General features: G+C 44.7%; 1 protein-coding gene across 6 annotated transcripts in view; it reads left to right on the top strand.

The window, feature by feature from the left end:
- reps2 (RALBP1 associated Eps domain containing 2) overlaps positions 1-21726 on the top strand; it is a 259419-nt gene that overhangs the window by 215049 nt on the left and 22644 nt on the right. For 4 of the 6 annotated variants that reach the window (XR_005461312.1, XM_038802518.1, XM_038802519.1 and 1 more), the window contains 2 exons: positions 548-609; positions 1616-1720. Coding sequence is in view for 4 of the 6 variants with exons in the window: in XM_038802518.1 (XP_038658446.1) it covers positions 548-609; positions 1616-1720 (167 nt within the window). In the remaining 2 variants the exon portion in view is untranslated. The remainder of the gene's footprint in view (positions 1-547; positions 610-1615; positions 1721-21726) is intronic. The other 2 variants (XR_005461313.1, XM_038802520.1) reach the window with 1 other exon arrangement.

Raw genomic sequence — 21726 nt, forward strand, 5'->3', positions numbered from 1 at the left:
TGTACAGGGTAGGTGGATTGGCCATGCTAAATTGCCCCTCAATTGGAAAAAAAATAAGTCGGTACTCTAAAAAAAATTTTTAAAGTTACGAAGCCAATGCGCAGAGTGGATGGGGCAAGCCCTTAATCCACCTCATTCCTTGCTCCAAAAAACAATTTAAATTCAAACTGAATTCAATTCAAGGTCTCCACAAGAGAGACATACAAGATCCAAGCTGACAAGAAAAGGCATTGCACTTCATTTTGGGCTTTATCTGATGCTTGATCTTAATCAAAAGGTTGAGTTATAGATACCAGACAGATGCGAGTTAATGGAAACTACCATCATTGCAGGCTCACTAATGAAGCTGCTGGGAATGCACGATTCTCAATTACATTGTTAAAGTAACAGTAGCAAAAATGTGCGTAAACCTTGAAGTTCGATGTCATTGCTGTTTAACCCTTGGTTAATGGGAGTGTCAGATAGTCTCTTTGCACACACATATTAACAATTTATTGCACAGCTCATTGACTGATTGATGTTAATATTCATTTTTATGGTTTATTAGCAGTGAAATCTGGTTGGTCACAGCCACCTCCTGCTGTTCCACCGCGACCGCCAATTGCCAAGGTAAGGCGCAGTGCTATCATATGAGCACAAAACGTATTAAGCTATTCACTGTGTAAAAAGAAATCCGTAATAATTAAACTGACAAAGGGGTGGGGGGATGCGGGGTGTGGGTGGATGAAATTGGAATTGCAAAGTGAGTTCTTCTATATAAAGGGGGATGTAATTGTTCGGCAGACCCAGAAGAAGAGCTCTGTGGGCCTGTGTGATGTTTGCACAGCGCGTGTCTCGAGATACAAAAGCAGCTGCTACAGTTTAGCCAAGGAAATAAAGACCTGATTAAGAGAACTGAGAATGTGCCCAGGTGCCATTTCCTGTTTTACGTCCTGTTTTTAAACAAACATCCTGTGTGATTTGTTGGGAACAAGAAGTATCAAAGAATAGGACAGTGGACAAGGCACGTTAAAAGGCTCAAAGGGAAAAATTGACTGTACAGATCTGAGATTTGTTCCTTACATGGCTGTGCATGGTGCAGTGATGGAGGGAGTTACTGCAGATCACCATGTGCTGCTGACCCCTGACCTTGCTTGCTCAGCTGAGAAGGGCTGAATGCAGACCTATCAAATCCTCTTGATAGGGAGGTGACATAAGGATGGATGACCAGTGATTGCTCCTGCGCACCTCTCTGCATCAGGCTCCGAGTACATTAACTGTTGTCCTCTTAATTGTCAGTAGTCAAAAAGATTGAGGAGCTTGGAGGGGAGAGGTCCATTCATGCTCACACATCAACTATTCTTTTTTTTTGTAGCAATACTGTGGAACTATCTGTTACAAGGTGTTTGACAGGGTTGTACTTGACTATGACACCCGACCCCAGGCAAATTAGTTTGTTGGGATTCACGGAGTTGTTATGGCAACAGAAAGCAAGCAGTGCCCATATTATTGGTTTTAACAAAGACTAGATCCCTTCACAAGAGGAAGACTGAGGAAATTGTTGCAAAAATAAAATCTGGAACCTTGGAAGACTGTTGAGTGCAGTCAGAAAACTTTTGTTGACATCTTTTTCCAGATTGCTCCCATTCCTGCCAAAGCTGAGGGCAGTAATGTATCTGCCAAACAGCAAGAGAAGGTTCAACAGCCAAATTTTGCAGACTTCAGCAAGTTCAGTGACCAGGTAAGCAAAATGAAATGAATTCCATCTGCTGTATTCAGATTCATTCTGGAGATGCATATCCATCATTGTACTTTGTGGAGAGGCAGGATGATAGATGGCAGTGGGATACGGCAATATTTGTCTACGCCTGCCAGAAAGTGGACTAAGCAGCAATTTAAGTGTTAGCTTTGGCTCGGTGGTAGCACTAGTCTCTGAATCAGAACATCCTATGGCCATAGTTTAGGCTGGTACTTCAGTACAGTCGAGTTTGCTGCACTTTCAAAGGTTGTATCTTTTGGATGAAATGTTGATTCAAGGTCCTGTCTGATGTATTAAGGGGATATAGACGATGCCATTGTTGTATATTTTCTGTATCTCCAAAGCAATGCAGAGATGACACTAGTTTCCAAGTACGGGGGGGAGCAACTGGCTTAGTGGTAATCTCATTGGACTAGTAATTCATAAATCCAGGCCATTGCCATGATGGCATGGGTTGAAATCCCACCACAGCATCTGATGGGATATAAATTCAATTAATTAGAAATTTGGAATTCAAAGCCTGCAATAGTGACCATGAAGCTATCCTAGATTATCTTAAAACCCTGATGGCCATCCTTATCCGGTCTATTTTCCCATGTGCGGTTTGAATCTGTAATGGCCTAAATACCAAGCCACTCAATTAGGGATGGGCAACAATTGTTGGTCTTGCCACTGATGTCAACAGGCGAGATTCTCCATTAGGGAGTCAGGGGAACGGCTGGCGTGATTCAGCACATTAGCGCTATGGTCGGCGTGATTCCGCGCATGCGCAGGGGTTCCCTTCTCTACCCCGGGGTATATGGCGGTGCCCTACAGGGCCAGGCGCGGAGGAACCTAGGCCCCCACGGGCCACTTTCTCTCTTTCTCCCCCCCCCCCACAAGGGTCGGACCCCGCAAACACATTTTCCAGGACCCACCGTATGGGACCTGAGTAACCCACGCCGGCGGGACCCGGCCGATGTCGGCGGCCACTCGGCCCGTTGAAGCCCGGAGAATCGCCGGGGGGGGCGCTTTTAACGGCCCCCGACCGGCACGGCGGGAATCCCGCGGGCGCCCGAAAATCGGGAAGCTGGCGGCAGGGTCCGATTCTTGCATCCCCCCCGGGTATTCTCTGACCCGGCACGGGGTCAGAAAATCCCGGCCTATATTCTCCCGCTGGAGGAGAATTGCTACCAATTTACGTTTCCTCTGGGAGCGCAAATCAGGAAGCAATTCGGTATCCCTCACCATGCAAATTTATGCATGGTGAGGTATATGAGGGATTCCCGCAAAGCAGCCCCCGCCCCTGGGTGATCTAAGTAAGGGGGTGACCTGACCGGCTGACCCCAGAGACTTCCTGACTAGGGACTAGGGAGACCCCATCTCCAGGGATCCTGCTAATAGGGAGATTCCCCCCCCCCCCCCACCGCCCCGGGACGCCTTATTAGGGAGACCCCCCCCCGGACCCGCTTAATAGGTAGCCCCTCCCCAGGGACAGCCTTAGTAGGGAAACCCCCCGGGACCCCGTTAATAGGGAGACACCTGCCGATCCTCTTAATATGGAACCCCCTGGGCCCCCAAAGCAGAAGGACCCCCACAGGAGATCCCCTAACTTAAGGAACCCCCCACAGAGACCCCCTAACTTAATGGACTCCCCTTCACAGAGCCCCCCCCTCTACCTAAAGGAATCCCCCCTCACAGAGAACCCTTAACTAAAGAAACCCCTCCTCACAGGGACCCCCTAACTAGAAGGGTTCCTGGAGAATTATGGGGGCCAGAGAATACGGTGCCGGGCCCACTAAATGGATGCACATGGATCATTAAGATGCATTTGCATTAATTTACATTCTCCCGTTTTTGTGCAGGTGTGAAACTCGATCCCACCACCAGTGAGGGGGTCAGAACGTCGCATTCAGATCGGTGTCTGCCAACACCAGGCGCAGATCCCGCTTTTCAATTCACAATCCCATCAAGAAATCCACTTCCAGCGTCCCATAAAAGAATAGAGAAACAGGCTTATTTACAAGAGTGTGATGAATTTAAGAATTGTTTTATGTATATTGTGTTATCTGTATCTGATGCAGTAATTTGTTTTGGTCTGGTTGATCAGACAGATAGACTTTATGGCTGCAAAAGGTGCAATTTTAAGATGTCATAAAAGTGAGATCATCATTTTTTCCAACCATGTTAATGTTTGCAAGGGGAGGCCTAATGGGATTTTGTTATCATTTCTGGGGATTCCCTGGGGAATAGATAATTATAGAGACTGTGGGAATGATTTACCGGACCCATCCCGCTGGAATCAGGGCGAGAGGTGGCCCGTAGATCCCGGGAGATTCACGGCGGCCGTTATGCCTCATGAGACCTAACCAGATCTCATGAGATGTTGCGATATGAATCTCGCCCACAGTGGCTGGGACACAGTCTCACACAGTTAAGCGAGTTTAGAAACCCACTTAGATGTGCTGATGCCGGATGGAATGGCTACCCGGCACCTGCCAGCTTTGCCAAGGAGACCACAGCCAGATGCCATTCAGCACTGGTCTCCACAAATGGGGGCCAGGCGGAACTGCACTTGGGTGGCGGGGGGGGGGGGTCTACCAAGCGATTGGGGACCCCCCCGGTGGTCGGCCGCCGGGCAGAACTGCACCCTGGCACTTCTGGTGCCACCAAGGCACCTTTGTACTGCCAGCCTGGCACCCTTGGCACTGTTAGGCTGGCTGGGGCACTGCCAGGCTGGCATTTTGCTCATTCAGGGTATCGGACATGACGGTGCCCTGCCCGTGTAAGGTGGAGTGCGGAGAGGCCCGAATACCCCATTAGAGGTGGGTTGGGGGGTTGGGAAGTTTGTGTGTCGCATCGGAATATCAATAAATCGGGGGGACATTTAAAATAGCATCCCTATTTCTTCCTGCACTGAGGAACTCCACCCGTCGAAGCAGTGCAGGAAATTATGCTGAAGTGCAGCTGAGGGGGCATTCCCCGCCAGAGCCCAAAATAACAATAGAGTGCCATTATTTAGCAGGGTTGTCCTCTGCACTTGTAGCGAAGGGAAAGACTCAGATTATTTTTTGGTTACACCATGCCCATTTTGTTTAAACTGAAGTAAGTTGGACGTGGAATTTGAGTGGAATAAAGATGATGTAATTAATGGGCGGAGCCAGGCCTGTAGCAGGCTGTTTTAGTTTAGTTCATTTCTAGAAGCTGTGAGCTGAACACCAGCTTTTCGCAACAGGCTGTCAGATTCTGCCGAAGAGGGATCTGCAGATTGTTTACTGAAAGGATCTCCATCTCTCTCTCTCTCTCTCTACCTGGGTGGGATTACAGGGCTCTGGTGGGCTAGTGAGCCTAGGTAGGGTGCTCTTTTGGAGGGTCAGTGCAGACGCAGTGGGCTGAATGGCTTCCTTCTGCACTGTAGGGGTTCTATGGGCGTGATCTACCGGCCACATCCTGCCAAAACCGGGGAGCATCGCGGCCGGTAGATCCAAGGAGAGGTCTCCCCGAGGATTCCCAACAGCCTTTGTCAGATCTAATCAGACCTCCCAAGATGTCACGATTGTGGGGCGGATCTAATCTTGCACAAGCCCACTTAGTTGTGCTCGTGCCGGATCCACCCGGTATCTTCACCTTGCTGTGGATACCCCATCTGGACACCATTCAGTAGTGACCCCCACAAATGGGGACCAGGCAGAATGGTATCTGGGGGAGGGTTCCCAGGCGACTGGAGGCTCCCGACTGATCGGCCTCTGAGTAGGTGGCATCCTGGCAGTGCCACCCGGTTGCCAGCCTGACACTGCCAGGGTGCAAGGCTGGCAGTGCCAAGGTGCAAGGCTGGCATTTTGCCTGTGACGGGATTGGGCCAGGCATTGCCCTGCCCATGTGCGATTGGGTGCATGGTGGGCTCAATGACCCCCTTATGGGTGAGTTGGGCTGTTGGGGTGGGGGTGGGGGGGTGGGGGGGGTTGTGTTGTGGGTTGCTCAGTTTAAAAAATAAATAAAATTAGAGTACCAAATTATTTTCTTTCCAATTAAGGGGCAATTTAACGTGGCCAATCCACCTAACCAGCACATCTTTGGGTTGTGGGGGCGAAACTCACGCAGACACGGGAAGAATTTAAACTCCACACGGACAGTGACCCACTGGGATTCAAACACTGGTCTTCAGCACCATAGTCCCAGTGCTACCGTGCTGCTCTGGGGGTTCCTCAGTTGCCGGACCTCCTCAATACAGGAATTTATGCTGATTGCGGCCTCAGTTGGGGGGGGGGCCTGTTGGGGCACAAAAAATGAACAGAATGCTGTTAGTGAAGTAGTACTGGGAATGGCCCTGCTAATCCCACCCAAAATTGACTCTTTTTGTTGTTGTATCACCTCATATGGATTTTCTCAATTCGACAGAATTTGATTGAAATTAGTCTCCGTCAAACTTCTAAATTTACTGCAGATTGTGAGTTTCATTTGGCATGAGAAATTTTCAAGCTTTGTCACTTTTATTTTCCTTTGATAAACTCTTCCCTTCTTTCCCTTCCCCATGATGGTCATCGAGCGCTTTCTACAATGGGTCCCTGAATTCAGCCAGTGGAAGGTGTGTGAGAGCAGCTTGGGGTGACTCTCTCTCCAACCCCTAGCAACAGAGATGGTCACTGCCGAGCACCTCCACTCAAGGCATACTGAGACTCGCATTCAGTAACTTGGGAGAATGCTCCCATTAACACAGAAGCTAACTTGTACAGTGTCCTTGGGAGTCCTAGTCAGAGTTATAGGAAGATAATTTAAAATTCTGTAGCGAGTTATAAAAATCAATGAGTTATTTTTAAATGTGAAGTTACACTGATGCTGTAGACATGCTCATTGACCTACATTAACTACATTAAAGGTGCTGTTGTTGCCACATACAATAATGAAAATTCTATTGTTTAAATTCCTGAAAAGATACAGTTAGAACTTGTTATAATCTACTGACTTTGCCAAAACAGACCCAAATATGGGGTAAAACTGATTGGCAGGTGTAAATATGCCAGATTATATGCTCAACATCAGTTCTTCTTTGTAGTAAATGTCATTGCTGACCCAGTTTTACAGGAGGATTGATATGGATGTGGTTGTTTCAGAATTCTACTCCCCATAGTAGCTTCTCATCTTCTTTTCTCTTCCACTCCCATATTTTGAAGGCAGTGACTTGCCCTGGGCTGTGAAAATGGTAGTCCTTAGGCTCTTATGAGGCAGTTGCTCATGTGTGAGATTGGATGGTGAGCAGGCTGGCAGGCTACTTGACCATGGCGACCAAGGAAAGTGTCATCTGGAACCAAACTTGATCCTCCTCTTATCTTCCACCCACTTTTGGGCACAATAGTCAGTTGTCCGCCTGCAGGGGTACTAAGCCTAATTGTATTCTCCATAACCCTTTTGTTATAACCTGCCTCATTATTACTGGCTGGGGACTAATGGCAATCCCACAATCCTTAGTGAGTATGAGCTTCCCCAATGAGAGGGGCGGAGAAATCATTGGCAGAGTCAACTGCATAAATAGAGCTGGCCAGTGTGGAACCAGCTAGAGGGGAGTGAGCAGTGGTAGAGTATTGCTCCTGTTGTATATATGTAATCGGTAATAAAGTTATTTATTCTGATTCTACAAACTCGTGCTGGATTCTTCGTGGCCATCATTTCAATGCCAACGGTCAGGTAATTAGCACAGTCTGAATTGAACCACAGATATTCCCAATCAATAACTAGTTGATTAAACTATCAGGCCAGCCTTATGCTGTTCGCCTCTAACTCAGTCTCCATTAGTTCCCACCCTTGCCCACTTTCGTTCATGAATTGCAGATCCACAAACCACGGCCCTTTTCTTACATTTTGCTCAACTGGTCATGATTCTTGTGAGCTAGGTTTGCCAACTGCAAATAAATGTATTCCTGGAGGTTGAATCACATGACTTGCCTCCATGCTCCAGCCATCAGTCAGCCAACACATCCATTCTTGTGACGTACTGCCTTCCTACTGTCATTTGCGAGTACCTTTAAGAAATGGGTGTTTATTGAATAGCTGTACTGGGTGTACCTTTAAGAAATGGGTGTTTGTCAGATAGATGCAGTGATGTCAGAGTGGGGGTGGAGCTAGGCTGTCTGTCTTTCACTTTTGTTTTTGAGCAGGCAGCTACAGTGTGTTCTAGTTTCATTTTGAGAGCTGGATATTTGCAGGCAAAGCAAGCAGCTGTATAAGGATCTCTCTCTGCAGCCTAAAGACTGTCTCCAGATCATTTGAGGATTTCAAAGTGATAACTGTTATTAGTAGTGAATTTAAACCTGATCTCTGTGTTGAAAAGGGTCTTTTATCCTATGGCTGTTATAAGGAAAGATTAAGGGTTACTTATAGAGCACTGTATTTTTTGGGGCGAGTATTTTAGTTGATGGTTGCTAAGATATTTACAGTGTGTATTTAAAAAAAATGTTAATGGGATTCATAGAATAAATATTGTTTTTTGGTTTAAAATACTCTTTAAAAATTCTCTGTTGTACCACACCTATAAAGTGGGCCCTTGTGCTCTGCATAACCAAAATCTATTAAAAGTTGTGTCAGATGAACTCCATGATACACTTTAGGGTTCGCTAAACCCTGGCCCATAACACTACGGCAATTAGAAAGCAGAATAACTCATTACCAAATTGAATTATGCTTGCCGTCAGCCAAACGATATTTTTCCCCATTTTCAATATCTTTAATTCTGTTAAAGAGAAATATTGAAAGAAAATGAAGAAAAAACCCATCTTCTTTTGAAAGCCCCATGATATTTCTTCCGGGCTGCACTCAGAGATTGATCTTCAATTCCTGGAGACTCCAGGCCCAATCGTGGAAGGTTGGCAACCCCAAGAGGGCCTAAGTCAAGGAGGTGGCAGCTGATGTGAAGTTCTCCTGGAGATCAGTAAAACTTGACTCTCTGCTCATCCATGCACACCCACATATGCTCACCAAGGGTGAGGAGCATTTCTTGCCCCCCCCCCAATCGTCTTAGTGAGAAATCACTTGTACTTCTGTGACAGTAGTCATCAACATGAGAAAAAGGAATTATTTGAGTAGACAATATGTCATTTCAGGATGACAAAAACATTTTGGTACGTTTGCTAATACTTTGTTTAGAGTGTGTTTAGGGAAGGTTCGCAGCTAATTAGACAAGTAATTTACTGAATCGCTCCTGATCAGATGGGACCATCTGTGGAATATTTGTAGAATATTGAAATTAAGATGGAGCCGCAACAAAATAAAATCACTGTTCCAGTTCTGTACGTTCTCTTCAGTTCGAATGATAAATAGCTAGAATCTGAAATTTATGCATGAAGGTGACTTGTCACCTTAATTAGGATTTCACCGTGCTCTTCTATCATATTCTATCATTCACAAGCAGTCTGTTGCCTGATGGAGAGAAATTGGAACACTGCCCCTTTAAGGAACTTTCCCACCAATAACCTTTTTGTGCATCAGGGTTGTTTTATGTGATTAAGAAATATATGCAGAATCTCAAAGCCATGCCATTTGTGGCCCTCAGACTGGACGGTGACCAGCATCTAAATGAAATCATGTACCCAACATCTAAGGGAAGGCAGAATATTTTTTCTGCAATAAAGCTGCTCCTTCAAAAAGCAAGGCAGGGGAATCTGTAAAAGCACTAGTAACTCTGCCGTGAATCCCGACTAATGCATCTCATCAATGACTTGTCACGTCTTCCAGAACCAGTAAGGGGTTTGAATTTCTCACTTCGTAGATGAGTGGGACTTTTTAAAAATTGAATTCATAGGTGAATGACACTTGCATTTTGACAGAATCCCTCTGAATTGCAATGGTGAAGATCACAAAGTAGAACCAGTATGGGTAGAAATTAGAAATAGCACCAGTCAGAAAACACTGGTGGGGGTAGTTTCCAATCCCTCGAACAATAGTTGATACCTTTGGACAGATCATTAATCAAGAAATAATTGGAACTTGTAACAAAGACAGTGTAATAAATGTGGGTGACTTTAATCCTCATATAGATTGGAACAATCAAATTGGCAAAAGTTGTCTAGAAAGTGAGTTTGTGGAATGTTTTTGTGACAGTTTCGTGCACCAATATATTTAGAACCAACTAGGTATGAAGCTATCTTAAACCTAGTATTGTGTAATGAAGCAGGGCTAATTAGCAATGGCATAGTAAAAGATCCATGGGGAAATGGTGATCATAACACCATTGAATTCCACGTTAAATTTGAAAGTGATATAGTCCAAATCGTTAATGAGAAACTTGAACAAGGCTAATTATATAGGTTTGAGAGGCGAACTGGCTACGGCCAATTGGGTGAATAAAATAAAAGGTAGAACTATACATAAACAGTGGGGAGCATTTAAAGAAAAAAAATCAGTATGTCCCTCAAAAGTTCAAGAAAATCAAAAACTCAGCAAGAAAGACCCATCAGTGGCTCACTCAGAAAGTTAGGTATAATATTAGACTAAAGCATGAGGCTTACAATATTGCAGAAACAATAACAAGTCTGAGCATTGGAAGTGTTATAGAATGAAAATGAAATGAAAATCGCTTATTGTCACGAGTAGGCTTCAAATGAAGTTACTGTGAAAAGCCCCTAGTCGCCACATTCCGGCACCTGTTCGGGGAGGCTGTTACGGGAATCAAACCGTGCTGCTGGCCTGCTTGGTCTGCTTTCAAAGCCAGCAATTTAGCGTAGTGCTAAACAGCCCCTGCAGAAACCAGCAAAGAACAACCAAAAGGTTGATACAAAGGAAAAGAAAATAGAATATGAGAGTAAACTAGCCAAAGGCTTATTGTAAGACCTTTTATAAGTATATAAAAAGGAAGAGAGTAGCTAAATATAGTATAGGTCCATTGGACAGGAGAGGTTATTGTGTGTGGAATGAAGGGATGGCGAGGCATTGACTGAATACCTTATTTCTGTCCTCACAGTGAAAAGCACAAATTTTATTCCTGAAATGGATAGTTAGCGAAGGGTTAAAGAGAGTGAGGGAAATAAAGAAATTAATATCAACAGATAAAAGGTAATGGAGAAACTCAAAAGGACTAAAATGCATCAAATACCAGGGCCGTGGCCTCCACCTTAAGTTTCTACAGGAGACCGCTGCAGAGATAGTGCATGTATTGGCTGTGGTTTTCCAGAATTCATTGGATTTAGGAACCATCCCATCAAATTGGAAGTTGGCAAATGGTGCTCTGCTTTTCAGAAAAGGAGGGAGATGAAAAACATGGACCTACAGATCAGTTTTCTTTTTTTAAATTTAGAGTATCCGAATCACTTTTTTCCAATTAAGGGCAATTTTAGCATGGCCAAAACTGCCTCCACCTAACCTGCACATTTTTGGGTTGTGGGGGTAAGATCCATGCAGACACAGGAAGAACGTGCAAACTCCACACAGACAGTGACCCGATGTCGAACCCGGGTCCTCGGAGCTGTGAGGCAGCAGTGCTAACCACTGCACCACCGCACCACCCCAGGACCTACAGGCAAGTTACCCTAACATCAATTGTTATGAAAATGCTGAAATGTATTATTAAGGAAGTATTCACAATGCACTTAGTAAAAGCTTCGGTCAACATGATTTGACTAAAGGAAAACGCTGTTTCACAACTTTATTGGAGTATTTTGAGGATGTATCTAATAAAGTAGAGACGGTGGAACTGGCAGATGTAGTATACCTGGATTTTCAAAAGGCTTACGATTAGATGCCACACAAAAAAGGTTAACAGGCAAGATAAATGTACAGGGAGTTGACGGTAATGGGGGTTAACAGGCAAGATAAATGTGCAGGGAGTTGCCGGTAATGCATTAGCATAGATAGACCATTGGTTAACAGGTAGCAAGCAGAGAATGGGCATAAATGGGACTTGCTCAAGTTGACTTTTAGTGAATAGTAGAGTAGCACAAAGGTCAGTATTGAGGCCTCAGCTACTTACAACTTACATTAGTGACTTGGCTGGAGAGACTGGCATTTGTATCAAAGTTTGTGGAAGAGATAAAGCTAGGTAGAAAGGTAAGCTGTGGGAAGTACACAGAGAGGCTGCAAATAGATGTAGGTTATGGGAGTGTGGGCAACAAAATGGCAGATGGATTATAATGTAGGAAAGTGTGAACTTATTCACTTTGGTTGAAAGAATAGAGGAGTTGAATATTTTTGAACAGGTGAGAAACTTGTAAACGATGTTCAAAAAGACCTTGGTGGCCTGGTACAAGGAATGCAAGGAATTAACATGAAGGTTCAGCAAACGATTAGGAAGGAAAATGGCATGTTGGCCTTTATTCTAAGGGGATTGAGAGCAGGAATAAAGAAGTCTTGCTAGAGTTGTGCAAGCTTTTGGTGTGACCATATTTGGAGTGCTGTGTGCAGTTTTGATCTCCACATTTAAAAAAAAACTTGTATTGAAGGTGACATGACAAAGGTTCACCAGATTGATCCCTAGGATGAGGGGTTGGCCTATGATGAAAGGCAAATGGGTCTATTTTCTCTGGCATAGGCAGAATGAGAGGAGATCTCATTGAAATGTATAAGATTCTGATGGGGCTTGACAGGGTGGATGCTGAGAGATTATTTCTCTTGGTCGTGGAATCTAAAATACAGGGGTACATTTTCAGGATAAGGATGATGGTGACGCAAAGAACTTAAGGAGTGGTCGTAAAGGTAAGTAGAACAGCTGTTAGTTCGAGGTATGAAGTAGTCCGGTCTTTTAAATATTGGAAGAATTCCGTTTTTCATTTCTGCGATGAAAGCCATTGAGGGAGACGAAGATGTAATGGTTTAACAAACGCACTGAGAAGATTAGAAGTTTTGAAAACTGGTGTGCAATCTGACAAATTAATTAATGTGGAATGGACAATTTTTATTTTTTTTTAGAAAATATTTTATTGAAGCATTTGTAATGTTCACAGTTTACAAATTTAACAAATTAATTTTTTTAACAACCTAGCGGCCCGACGCACGCAACCACATCACAATAACATACACAACTACCCTCCCACCCTAGTTCCTAACTAACCATATATTAGATTCCCTGTCCTTATTTTACACTGCTATGCCTCTCATTTTCTCCCCTCCACCCTTTCTGCTGACGTTCAGTTTTCCTTAAAGAAGTCGCTGAACGGCTGCCACCTCCGAGCAAACTCCTGAGTTGAATCTCTCAAGGCGAACTTAATCTTTTCCAGCCTGAGAAACCCTGCCATGTTGCTAACCCACACTCCTGACTTTAGAGGCTCCAGGTCCCTCCATCCCAGCAAAATCCGTCTTCGGGCCACCAGGGAGAAGGCCAGAACATCGGCTTCCCTCCCCCCCCTGGGCCCCCAGATCTTCAGATACCCCAAATATTGCCATTTCTGGACTCTGAGGCACACTCCCTTCCAGCAACTCTGACATGACGTCCGCAAATCCTTGTCAAAATCCCCTCAACTTCGGACACGCCCAGAACATATGCACATGATTCGCCGGGCTTCCTCCACAGCGTCCACACCTGTACTCCACTTCCTCGGAAAACCTACCCATCCGGGCTACCGTCATGTGGGTCCTATTAACCACCTTGAACTGGATCAGGCTAAGCCTGGCACATGACGAGAATGAATTGACTCTCTTCAATTGGCCTTTTCCCACAGTTCGACTTCCAGCTCCCCTCCCAACTCTTCTTCCCACTTCCTCGTCACCTCCCCGATTGGGACCCCTTCCTACTTCATCGATTCCTTGTATATCTCCGAGACCCTCCCCTCCCCAACCCACGTTTTAGACATTACCTTATCTTGTAGTCTCCTCAGGGAGAGGTGAGAAAAGCTTGGAACCTACCTCCGGACAAAGTCCCGTACCTGTCGGTACCGAAACCCGTTCCGACCCGGCAACTCAAACTCCTCCTCTAATGCCTCCAATCTCCGAAAGCCCTCCTCAATGAAGAAATCCCCAAATCTCTCAATCCCTGCCCGCTGCCACCTCCTAAAAGACCCCATGCAGCCTCCCCGAACAAACCGGTGATTATCACAGATTGGTGACCACACAGCCCCCCTCAAATCTCATATCTGTCTCCATTGTCTCCACACCCTCAGGGCTGCCACTACCACTGGACTTGTGGAGTGCAGAGCCGGCGAGAACGGCAGGGTGCTGTTAGCAAAGCCTCCAAACTCGTACCCTTACACGATGCCGTCTCTATTCACTCCCACACCGACCCCTCCCCCAATACACACTTCCGAACCATCGATATGTTGGCTGTCCAGGAATAGTTCATAAAATTCGGAAGGGCTCAGCCCCCCCTCCCCATGCCCCCATTCCAAAAGTACCTTCTTCACCCTCGGGACCTTACCAGGTGGAATGGGAAATTGAACAATTGAATGGATGGGGATCTAATGGTGAAAGCAGCTGAATTAGTTCATCAAGTAAAAAGTTTATTTCATTATTTCGAGGAATGTGGCTTTCGCTGGCAACGCCAGCATTTGTTGTCCTCCCTAATTGTACTCAGGAAAGTGGTGGTGAGCAACCGTCTTGAATCGCTGCAGGCGATGAGGTGGGGGTACATGCACAAAGATGTGCAGGTCAGGTGGATTGGCCATGCTAAGTTGCCCTTTCGTGTCCAAAGATGTGTAGGCTAGGTGGGATTATGGGTATAGGCGGGGGAGTGACCCTCTTTCAGAGGATCAGTGCAGACTCAATGAGCTGAATGTCACTGTGGGGATTATATGGACAGTGCTGTCAGAGAGTGAATGCGGGGGAGGCATGTGGCGCAGTGGTTAGCACTGGGACTACGGCGTGAGGATCCGGGTTTGAATCCCGACCCTGGGTCACTGTCCATGTGGAGTTTGTACATTCTCCCCATGTCTGAGTGGGTTTCACCCCCACAGGTGAGCTGGTTTAGCACAGGGCTAAATAGCTGGCTTTTAAAGCTTGCCAAGGCAGGCCAGCAGCACGGTTCAATTCCCGTACCAGCCTCCCCGAACAGGCGCCGGAATGTGGCGACTAGGGGCTTTTCACAGTAACTTCATTTTGAAGCCTACTTGTAACAATAAGTGATTTTCATTTCATTTCAACCCAAAGATGTGCAGGTTAGGTGGATTGGCCACACTAAATTGCCCCTTAATTGGACAAAGAAAATAATTGTGTACTCTAAATTTATTTAAAAAAAGAGTGAATGTGGAATTTATGAATGCAGAGTTCGCCTACAAAATCAGACAACTCTGGGACCATAGTCCCATTTCATTTGTAGGTCTATTAACATCCAAAATACAATAGAACGGTATGTTCATCATGAAAGTCTCTTCCATAAATCTGCTCACTGATGTGGGCAATAGAACAGAATAAAATCAATTTTGTCAGAAATAATGTATTACAATGAGTGCGTCTCAATTTCATACCTAAACTGTATTTATTTCCATGCATATGCAACGCTGAGGATAACTTTGATGAGTTTAAATTCAATTTTTTTGATAAAGCATTTTACTCAGGTTTAGAATAATACATTTGTGGGGGTCACGTGATGTGAGCACGGGACGGTTGCATTTTCACGAGCACTGGCTCTACCTAGCTTTTAATCCTTTTTTTAAAATCCTGTTGCAGATCCCATAATTACTTATTTTGGGGGGATATGTCTTGTATTATGTCCCTGGAAAATCCTGGCTAGATTTTGGTGATGAGCCATAAAAATCCATGTTTAATTGAGGTCGTCGGTGGGGTCCAGGTTGCAGTGGCTGTTGTGCTGGTGAATGGGCCTCTGCCTCAGCTGTGCTGTCAGCATCAAGATGATGGATGCAGGTCATCGGTGCTCACTTCGATGAGATGCAAAATATCCTGAAGAGAATAGTGAAAGTGGAGAACAGAAGAATCCTGTTACTCGATAGACCATTCTCCCAGTCCTTGAAAATCCTGTTTGTGGTGTGTCATTTATTCTGACTGATTCAGGGAGTTGGAGCTGGACAGGGAGTATTCGTCTCTTGAGGGGAACAGGAGACGAATTCCCGGCTGAATTTGAGAGTTGACTGCCAACCTTCGCAATATCGATTTGAAGGCTGGGAATTCCAGGTTTGAAGGAGCACATTGTATCCGGTCTTCGAGGTCTGACGTTTGTCGGAGACCCCGACCACTGGTTTTATGTTGTCCTAGCCTCGATGCTCTTCCTGTGCTGTACTGTTCTTTGTATTCTTTGAGAGGCTGAATGAGTTTTCAAATGAGCAGCGTTTTCCCTTTATTTTTGTCTTGTGGTTGAGGAGCATGCGCCAGGGCCTCGTGTGCTCATGGCTGTATCCTGGTCCCTATTAATTTTACAGGTGGGATAGGGATCTGTGAGTATTCATAGCTTTTCATGAGCCTGAATAGAATTTGGTAGTTATTCACTAACTGACCTAGATAATGTTTTCAAGCTATCTCTCTTGGATAGCCCCCTCTCCCATTTCCACCCCACATTCTTCATCATGCCAGAATGTTTAGCATGGCCTTAATTCAGATCAGCTAGCCTAGATTGGCAGCCCATTATTTCCCATTCACTTGTTTTGAAAACCAGACATTTTAGGCTCATCAATGAAAATCCTTGCCTGCATGTTAATTTTCTCATGCTTTCATGGATTGTGCGTTTATTAGCAAGGACAGCATTTGTTGCCCATCCCAAATTGCCCTTGAGAAGTTGGTGGTGAGCCACTTTCCTGAACTGCTGCAATCGACATGTTGCAGGTAGGGAGAGAATTCCAGGATTTTGACCCAATGGCAGTGAAGGAATGGTGCTGTAGTTCCATGTCAGGGCAGTCATTGACTTTGAGGGAAACTGCAGGTGAGGGTGTTTCCATACATGCGCTACCTTATCCTCCTGGCTGCCAGAGGTTGCAGGTTTGGAAAGTGCTATGAAAGGAGGCTCGGTGAGTTGCTACCATGCATTTTGCAAATGGCACACACTGCTGCCACTGTGCATCTGTTGTGAAAAGAGTGAATGTTTAAAGTGGTGGATGGGATGCCGATCAAATGGGCTGCTTTATTCTGGTGTTGAACTTAGCATTGTGGTTATCGATGCAAGTGAAGAATATTCCATCACACTCCTGACTACTTGATGGTATTCAGACTTTGGGAGTCAGGAGGTGAGTTAGTCACCACAGAATTCCCAATCTCTGAACTGTTCCAATAGCCACAGTATTAATATGGCTAGTCCAGTTCAGTTTCTGGTCAATGGTAACCCCCAGGATGTTGATAGTTGCAGATTTATCAACGGTAATGCCATTGAATGTCATGGGCAGATTGTTAGATTCTCTCCTGTTGGAGATGGTCATTGCCTGGCACTTGTGTGGCACAGTTGTTATTTGCTACAATGTTGTCCTAGTCTCATCACATATGGACACACACTGCTTCAGTATCTGAGGATTGTCCAATTCAATGCCGAGACCCTCTGATCCATATAGTTTAGTCCCATACTGGGCAATACTATTTTTTTTTTTAAATTTAGAGTACCCAATTATTTTTTCCAATTAAGGGGCAATTTAGCATGGCCAATCCACCTACCCTGCACATCTTTTTGGGTTGTGGGGGTGAAACCCACGCAGACACGGGGAGAATGTGCAAACTCCACACAGACAGTGACCCAGGGCCGGGATTCAAACCCAGGTCCTCAGCGCCATAGGCAGCAATGCTATTTTGACCCATGCTGCCCCCTGGGCAATACTATTGTGTACTCATGTTTGTTCCTAGTTGGAACAAGGCCACTTTAAGGGCCCGATCACATGACAAATTGATGGCGTCATCGGCCATGTGTGCAGGCAAACAGGCAGTCTATCCTAACTGCCTGTAGAGTAAACACCTTTCCAATAAAACTCTTTATTGCAAGCCTATCCCTTAAAAATGCCACAAAGAAAACTGACGATGAGGAGGTTGGAGCAATGCTGGTAGAAGTAAAACAAATAGGAACATTGTCACAGACACCCTAAAAGGATTGAACAGCTAAAAACTTTGCTGCACCAAAGCTGGCGACAGAAGGGTGACGAATATTGATTGTAACCATCGAGGGAATCAAAGTTTAAATGTAGATTTTCGAGGAAGCGACATCGAAAAGAAGCTAACAACGTGCTCTGCCCGGAAAGATCTGGAACAGTACAGGGAGCGCTGTGAATAGCAAGTACCCTGCAACAATGGTTTAGAGCTGGGAGTGTTGCAAAACACGGAAGGAAACAGGCTGAGCTCAGGGGTACTTTGCATGAAAAGAAAAGCGAGTTGCGCTAAAAGTTTCATGGCACATTGTGCTTACGCAAGCCCTTTCCATAATAAAAGTGGCAGGAATATTTGCTGAGTACTGCGAATTTGGAGGTGTCTTGAACAACGCCATTAGAGAGAAATGAGTGTGTGGGATAAGGAGCAAAGCTACCCAAAATAGGCTGTGAACAGAAAGCAACTTAAACCGAAAGAAGGCTTTAGAAGTCATGATTTCTATGGAATTAGCAGCTAAGGAAACCCAACAATTAAGTTCAAGCACTAGAATCCATCGGATTTCGGCTGATACCCGAACACAGACACAAGCCTGAAATGTGCAAAAACTGGGCATGTAGCAGCAAATTGCTGGTGCAAAGATGCAAAATGCAGGAAATGTGGTAAAAAGAGGCACATTATACCTGTGTGGTGGGAAAAGAAACAAAGAGTTCCAAACAAGAACTGTATGAAGTAGGTTAAAGTCCAACAGGTTTGTTTCAAACATGAGCTTTTGGAGCACTGCCCCTTCCTCAGGTGAATGAAGAGATACCTCTCCATTCACCTGAGGAAGGAGCAGTGCTCCGAAAGCTCGTGTTTGAAACAAACCTGTTGGACTTTAACCTGGTGTTGTAAGACTTCTTACTGTGCTCACCCCAGTCCAACGCCGGCATCTCTACATCATGTATAAAGTTGCAACCAAGTATGTCAAATGGAAAACCGAATAGAGTGGAAAGGATCTACGTGATACAAAAAGGGCACGAAAAAGGACCAGAGTCAAAGACCGATGATGAATGGTCATTGAACATACTGGCCATTGTGTGCACAACAAACCATTACTGGGTCACTCCTTTACTTGATGGACAACTGGTGAAAATGGAGATGGGCACTGGAGCAGCAGTTTCATTGGTACCAGAAACTGTTTGCCAAGAAAAACTACGACATATCACTATAAAACCCTCAGATAATTCTGAAAACCGATACTGGACAAGTAGTGCCGTTGAGGGGCCGTATCAATGTAAATGTGCAGCTAAATAGGTAGACCGCAGACTTGTCCCTGCATGTCATTAATGGTAATTGCCCAGCCCGAATGGGGAGAACCTGGCTGGAGAGAATCAAGCTGAATTGGGCCAATGTGATTCTAATGTCAGAATCTCAAGCGGGTCTACCAAAGATGTTAAAGAAACATGCCGTTATCTTTAAGCAGAGCTGGGAAGCATGAATGAAATCTCAGTCAAGATAATGATTAAGGACTAAAGCGAGTAAGATGCTTAAAGGCTAGGTAGGTCAGTCCCTTACGCCATCAGGCCTAAGGTCGAGGCAGAACTAGAGAGACAGGTCAAGACGGGGGGTCTCTAACCCAGAAATCTAAGTGATTTGGCCACGCCAATAGTACCCATGATGAAGACAGATGGTTTGGTATACATATCAATCCTGTACTATGGGCAGAGCAGCACCCTCTTCCTTTAGTTGATGATTTATTTGCTGGGTTGGCTGGAGGCCAGCATTGTACTAAAGTTGACCTTAGTCAAGCTTATTTCCAGATAAATGTGGATCCAGATTCACAACAATATTTGACAATCGTGACACACAAAGGGCTATTCAGATATAAAAGACTTCCATTCGGCATCGCTGCGTTGTTCCAACATGCCATGGATTAAATTCTGAGTGGATTAGAAAGAGTCCAGTGTTACTTAGATGATATCTTAGTTACTGGAAAGAATGAAGAAGAGGATCTTCAAAATTTAGATGCTACACCCCAGGAACTAGAAGATTATGGACTATGAGTACGGAAGGATAAATATGAATTCTTCAAATTTTCTATTGAACACCTGGGGCATATCATAGATGCAAAGGACTGCACAAATCACCTTCAAAAGTAAAAGCCATAACTGAGGCACCTGCCCCTCGAACTTAAATCAACTTTGATTGTCTTTGGGCTTACTAAACTATTATGAAAGGTTTGTCTCTAACCTAGCAACTACTCTCAAGCTTTTACACAGCAATTGTGTCAAAACTGGAAATAAAATGGATCAATCAGTGTGAGAAGGTCTTTGTGCAAGCTAAAGAGGCACTACTAAAGTCAGAAGTCCTGATAAGCTTCGATCCAAAGTTACCCTTGCAACTGGCTTGCAACACATCACTGTATGAGGTGGGAACAGTGGTGCCTCACAGAATACCCAATAGTGAAGAGAAGCATTTGCATCGAGATCCTTAAACAAAGTAGAAATGAACAATGCACAGAGAGAAAGAAACTCCCGGCTCATTTTCAGAATCAAATGTTTTTACCAGTACCTATACGGAAGGAAATTTACTAATGACCATCAGCCACTGACAAAGATACTTGGGCCACACACCAGTATTCCATCTTTAGCACCAAACCAAATACAGAGATGGGCATTGCTGTTGCCAACACATGCATACATACACAATAAAAGATCGTCAATCAAATCTCCATGGGAATGCTGATGGACTCTCTAGATTACCTTTACCTAACGAGTCGTCAATGAATAGTTCGAATGGTAATATTTTCTACTTTGAAGAAGTCAATAACACTTCTGTAACCACAAGCCAAGTTAAGAGTTATACCAGAAATAATCCACCACTGTCAGAGGTTATAGACATGATACTTCATGGCAAGACTGTGGGAACAAACCCAGAGTTGAAGCCATACATTACCCGAAGATTCAAACTATATGTACAGGCTGGTTAACTTCTCTGGGGAATGAGGGTCTTCATTCTGCCATTGTTAAGGGAACGTACCCTAAACCAATTTCATGAAGGTCATTGTGGGATAGTAAGGATGAAGAAGTAGCCAAAAGCTATTTTTGGTGGCTAACGAAATCAAGGATCAGTCAGGAGTGTGTTTGGCTTGTGCAAATGTTCGAAATCTGCTGCCATTAGTACCATTATACCTATCGGAATGGCCAGAAGGGCTATGGCAAAGAGTTCATTTCGCTTGTGCCAGACTATTCAAAGGGTGGGTGTTTTTCATTGAGGTAGACGTGCACTTGAAATGGCCTGAAGTCACCATTATGAAGACAATGCCCTCGGAGAGAACAAGAGAAAGACCGGGTGAGATTTTTGCAAGATTCAGTCACCCGGAACAATTTGTTGCCGATAATGGGCCACAGTTTACTTCGTAAGAATTCACAAATTATCTAAAGGACAATGGAATCCAACACATCTGATTTGCTCCTTATCATTCTGCCACAAATGATGAACCATTTACTGAAGGTAACTCGTGAGCAAGGATCATTGTGTAAACGACAAAGCCAATTCCTGATGACATACAGCAATACAACAATTTGATAGCCCAAGGTTCCTCAGAATTACTCATGGTAAAACATCATTGATTTGCTGAAGCCACGTAAGATGAGAGAAATTGTGGTCAGGAAACAGCAAAGTCAGGTCTTGTGACGTGAGAACAGGGCTAAACATACTGTTCTTCAGAAAGGTCAGGAAGTATTGGCAAGGAACTATACCACCAGTGGGAAGTGGATACTTGCCATCATCTTGCACAGACAGGACCGGTCTCCTACACCGTTAAAACTCGGGACAATGTAGTGTGGAGGAGACACGCTGATCAACTTTTAGCAACTAGAACTAGTTTGCCAGAGACAGAGTCAACCAAGAGTCTGCAACAAACTGTGCCAAGTGAAGACCTAAACATTCCTTGAGAAACTGATGATGCCAGAAACAACAGTGGAAGACAGCGCGCCAGTTGAGGATATTTCATCACCTCATCAACATCTGAGACAACCACAGACAATGTCCAAATTAAACTAAAAACACCAGAGGTTACAGTTAACATGGAAAAGCTGACGCCGGAG

The sequence above is a fragment of the Scyliorhinus canicula genome, chromosome 7 (genome assembly GCF_902713615.1).
Source record: "Scyliorhinus canicula chromosome 7, sScyCan1.1, whole genome shotgun sequence".
In the NCBI taxonomy this organism is placed as follows: Eukaryota; Metazoa; Chordata; class Chondrichthyes; order Carcharhiniformes; family Scyliorhinidae; genus Scyliorhinus; species Scyliorhinus canicula.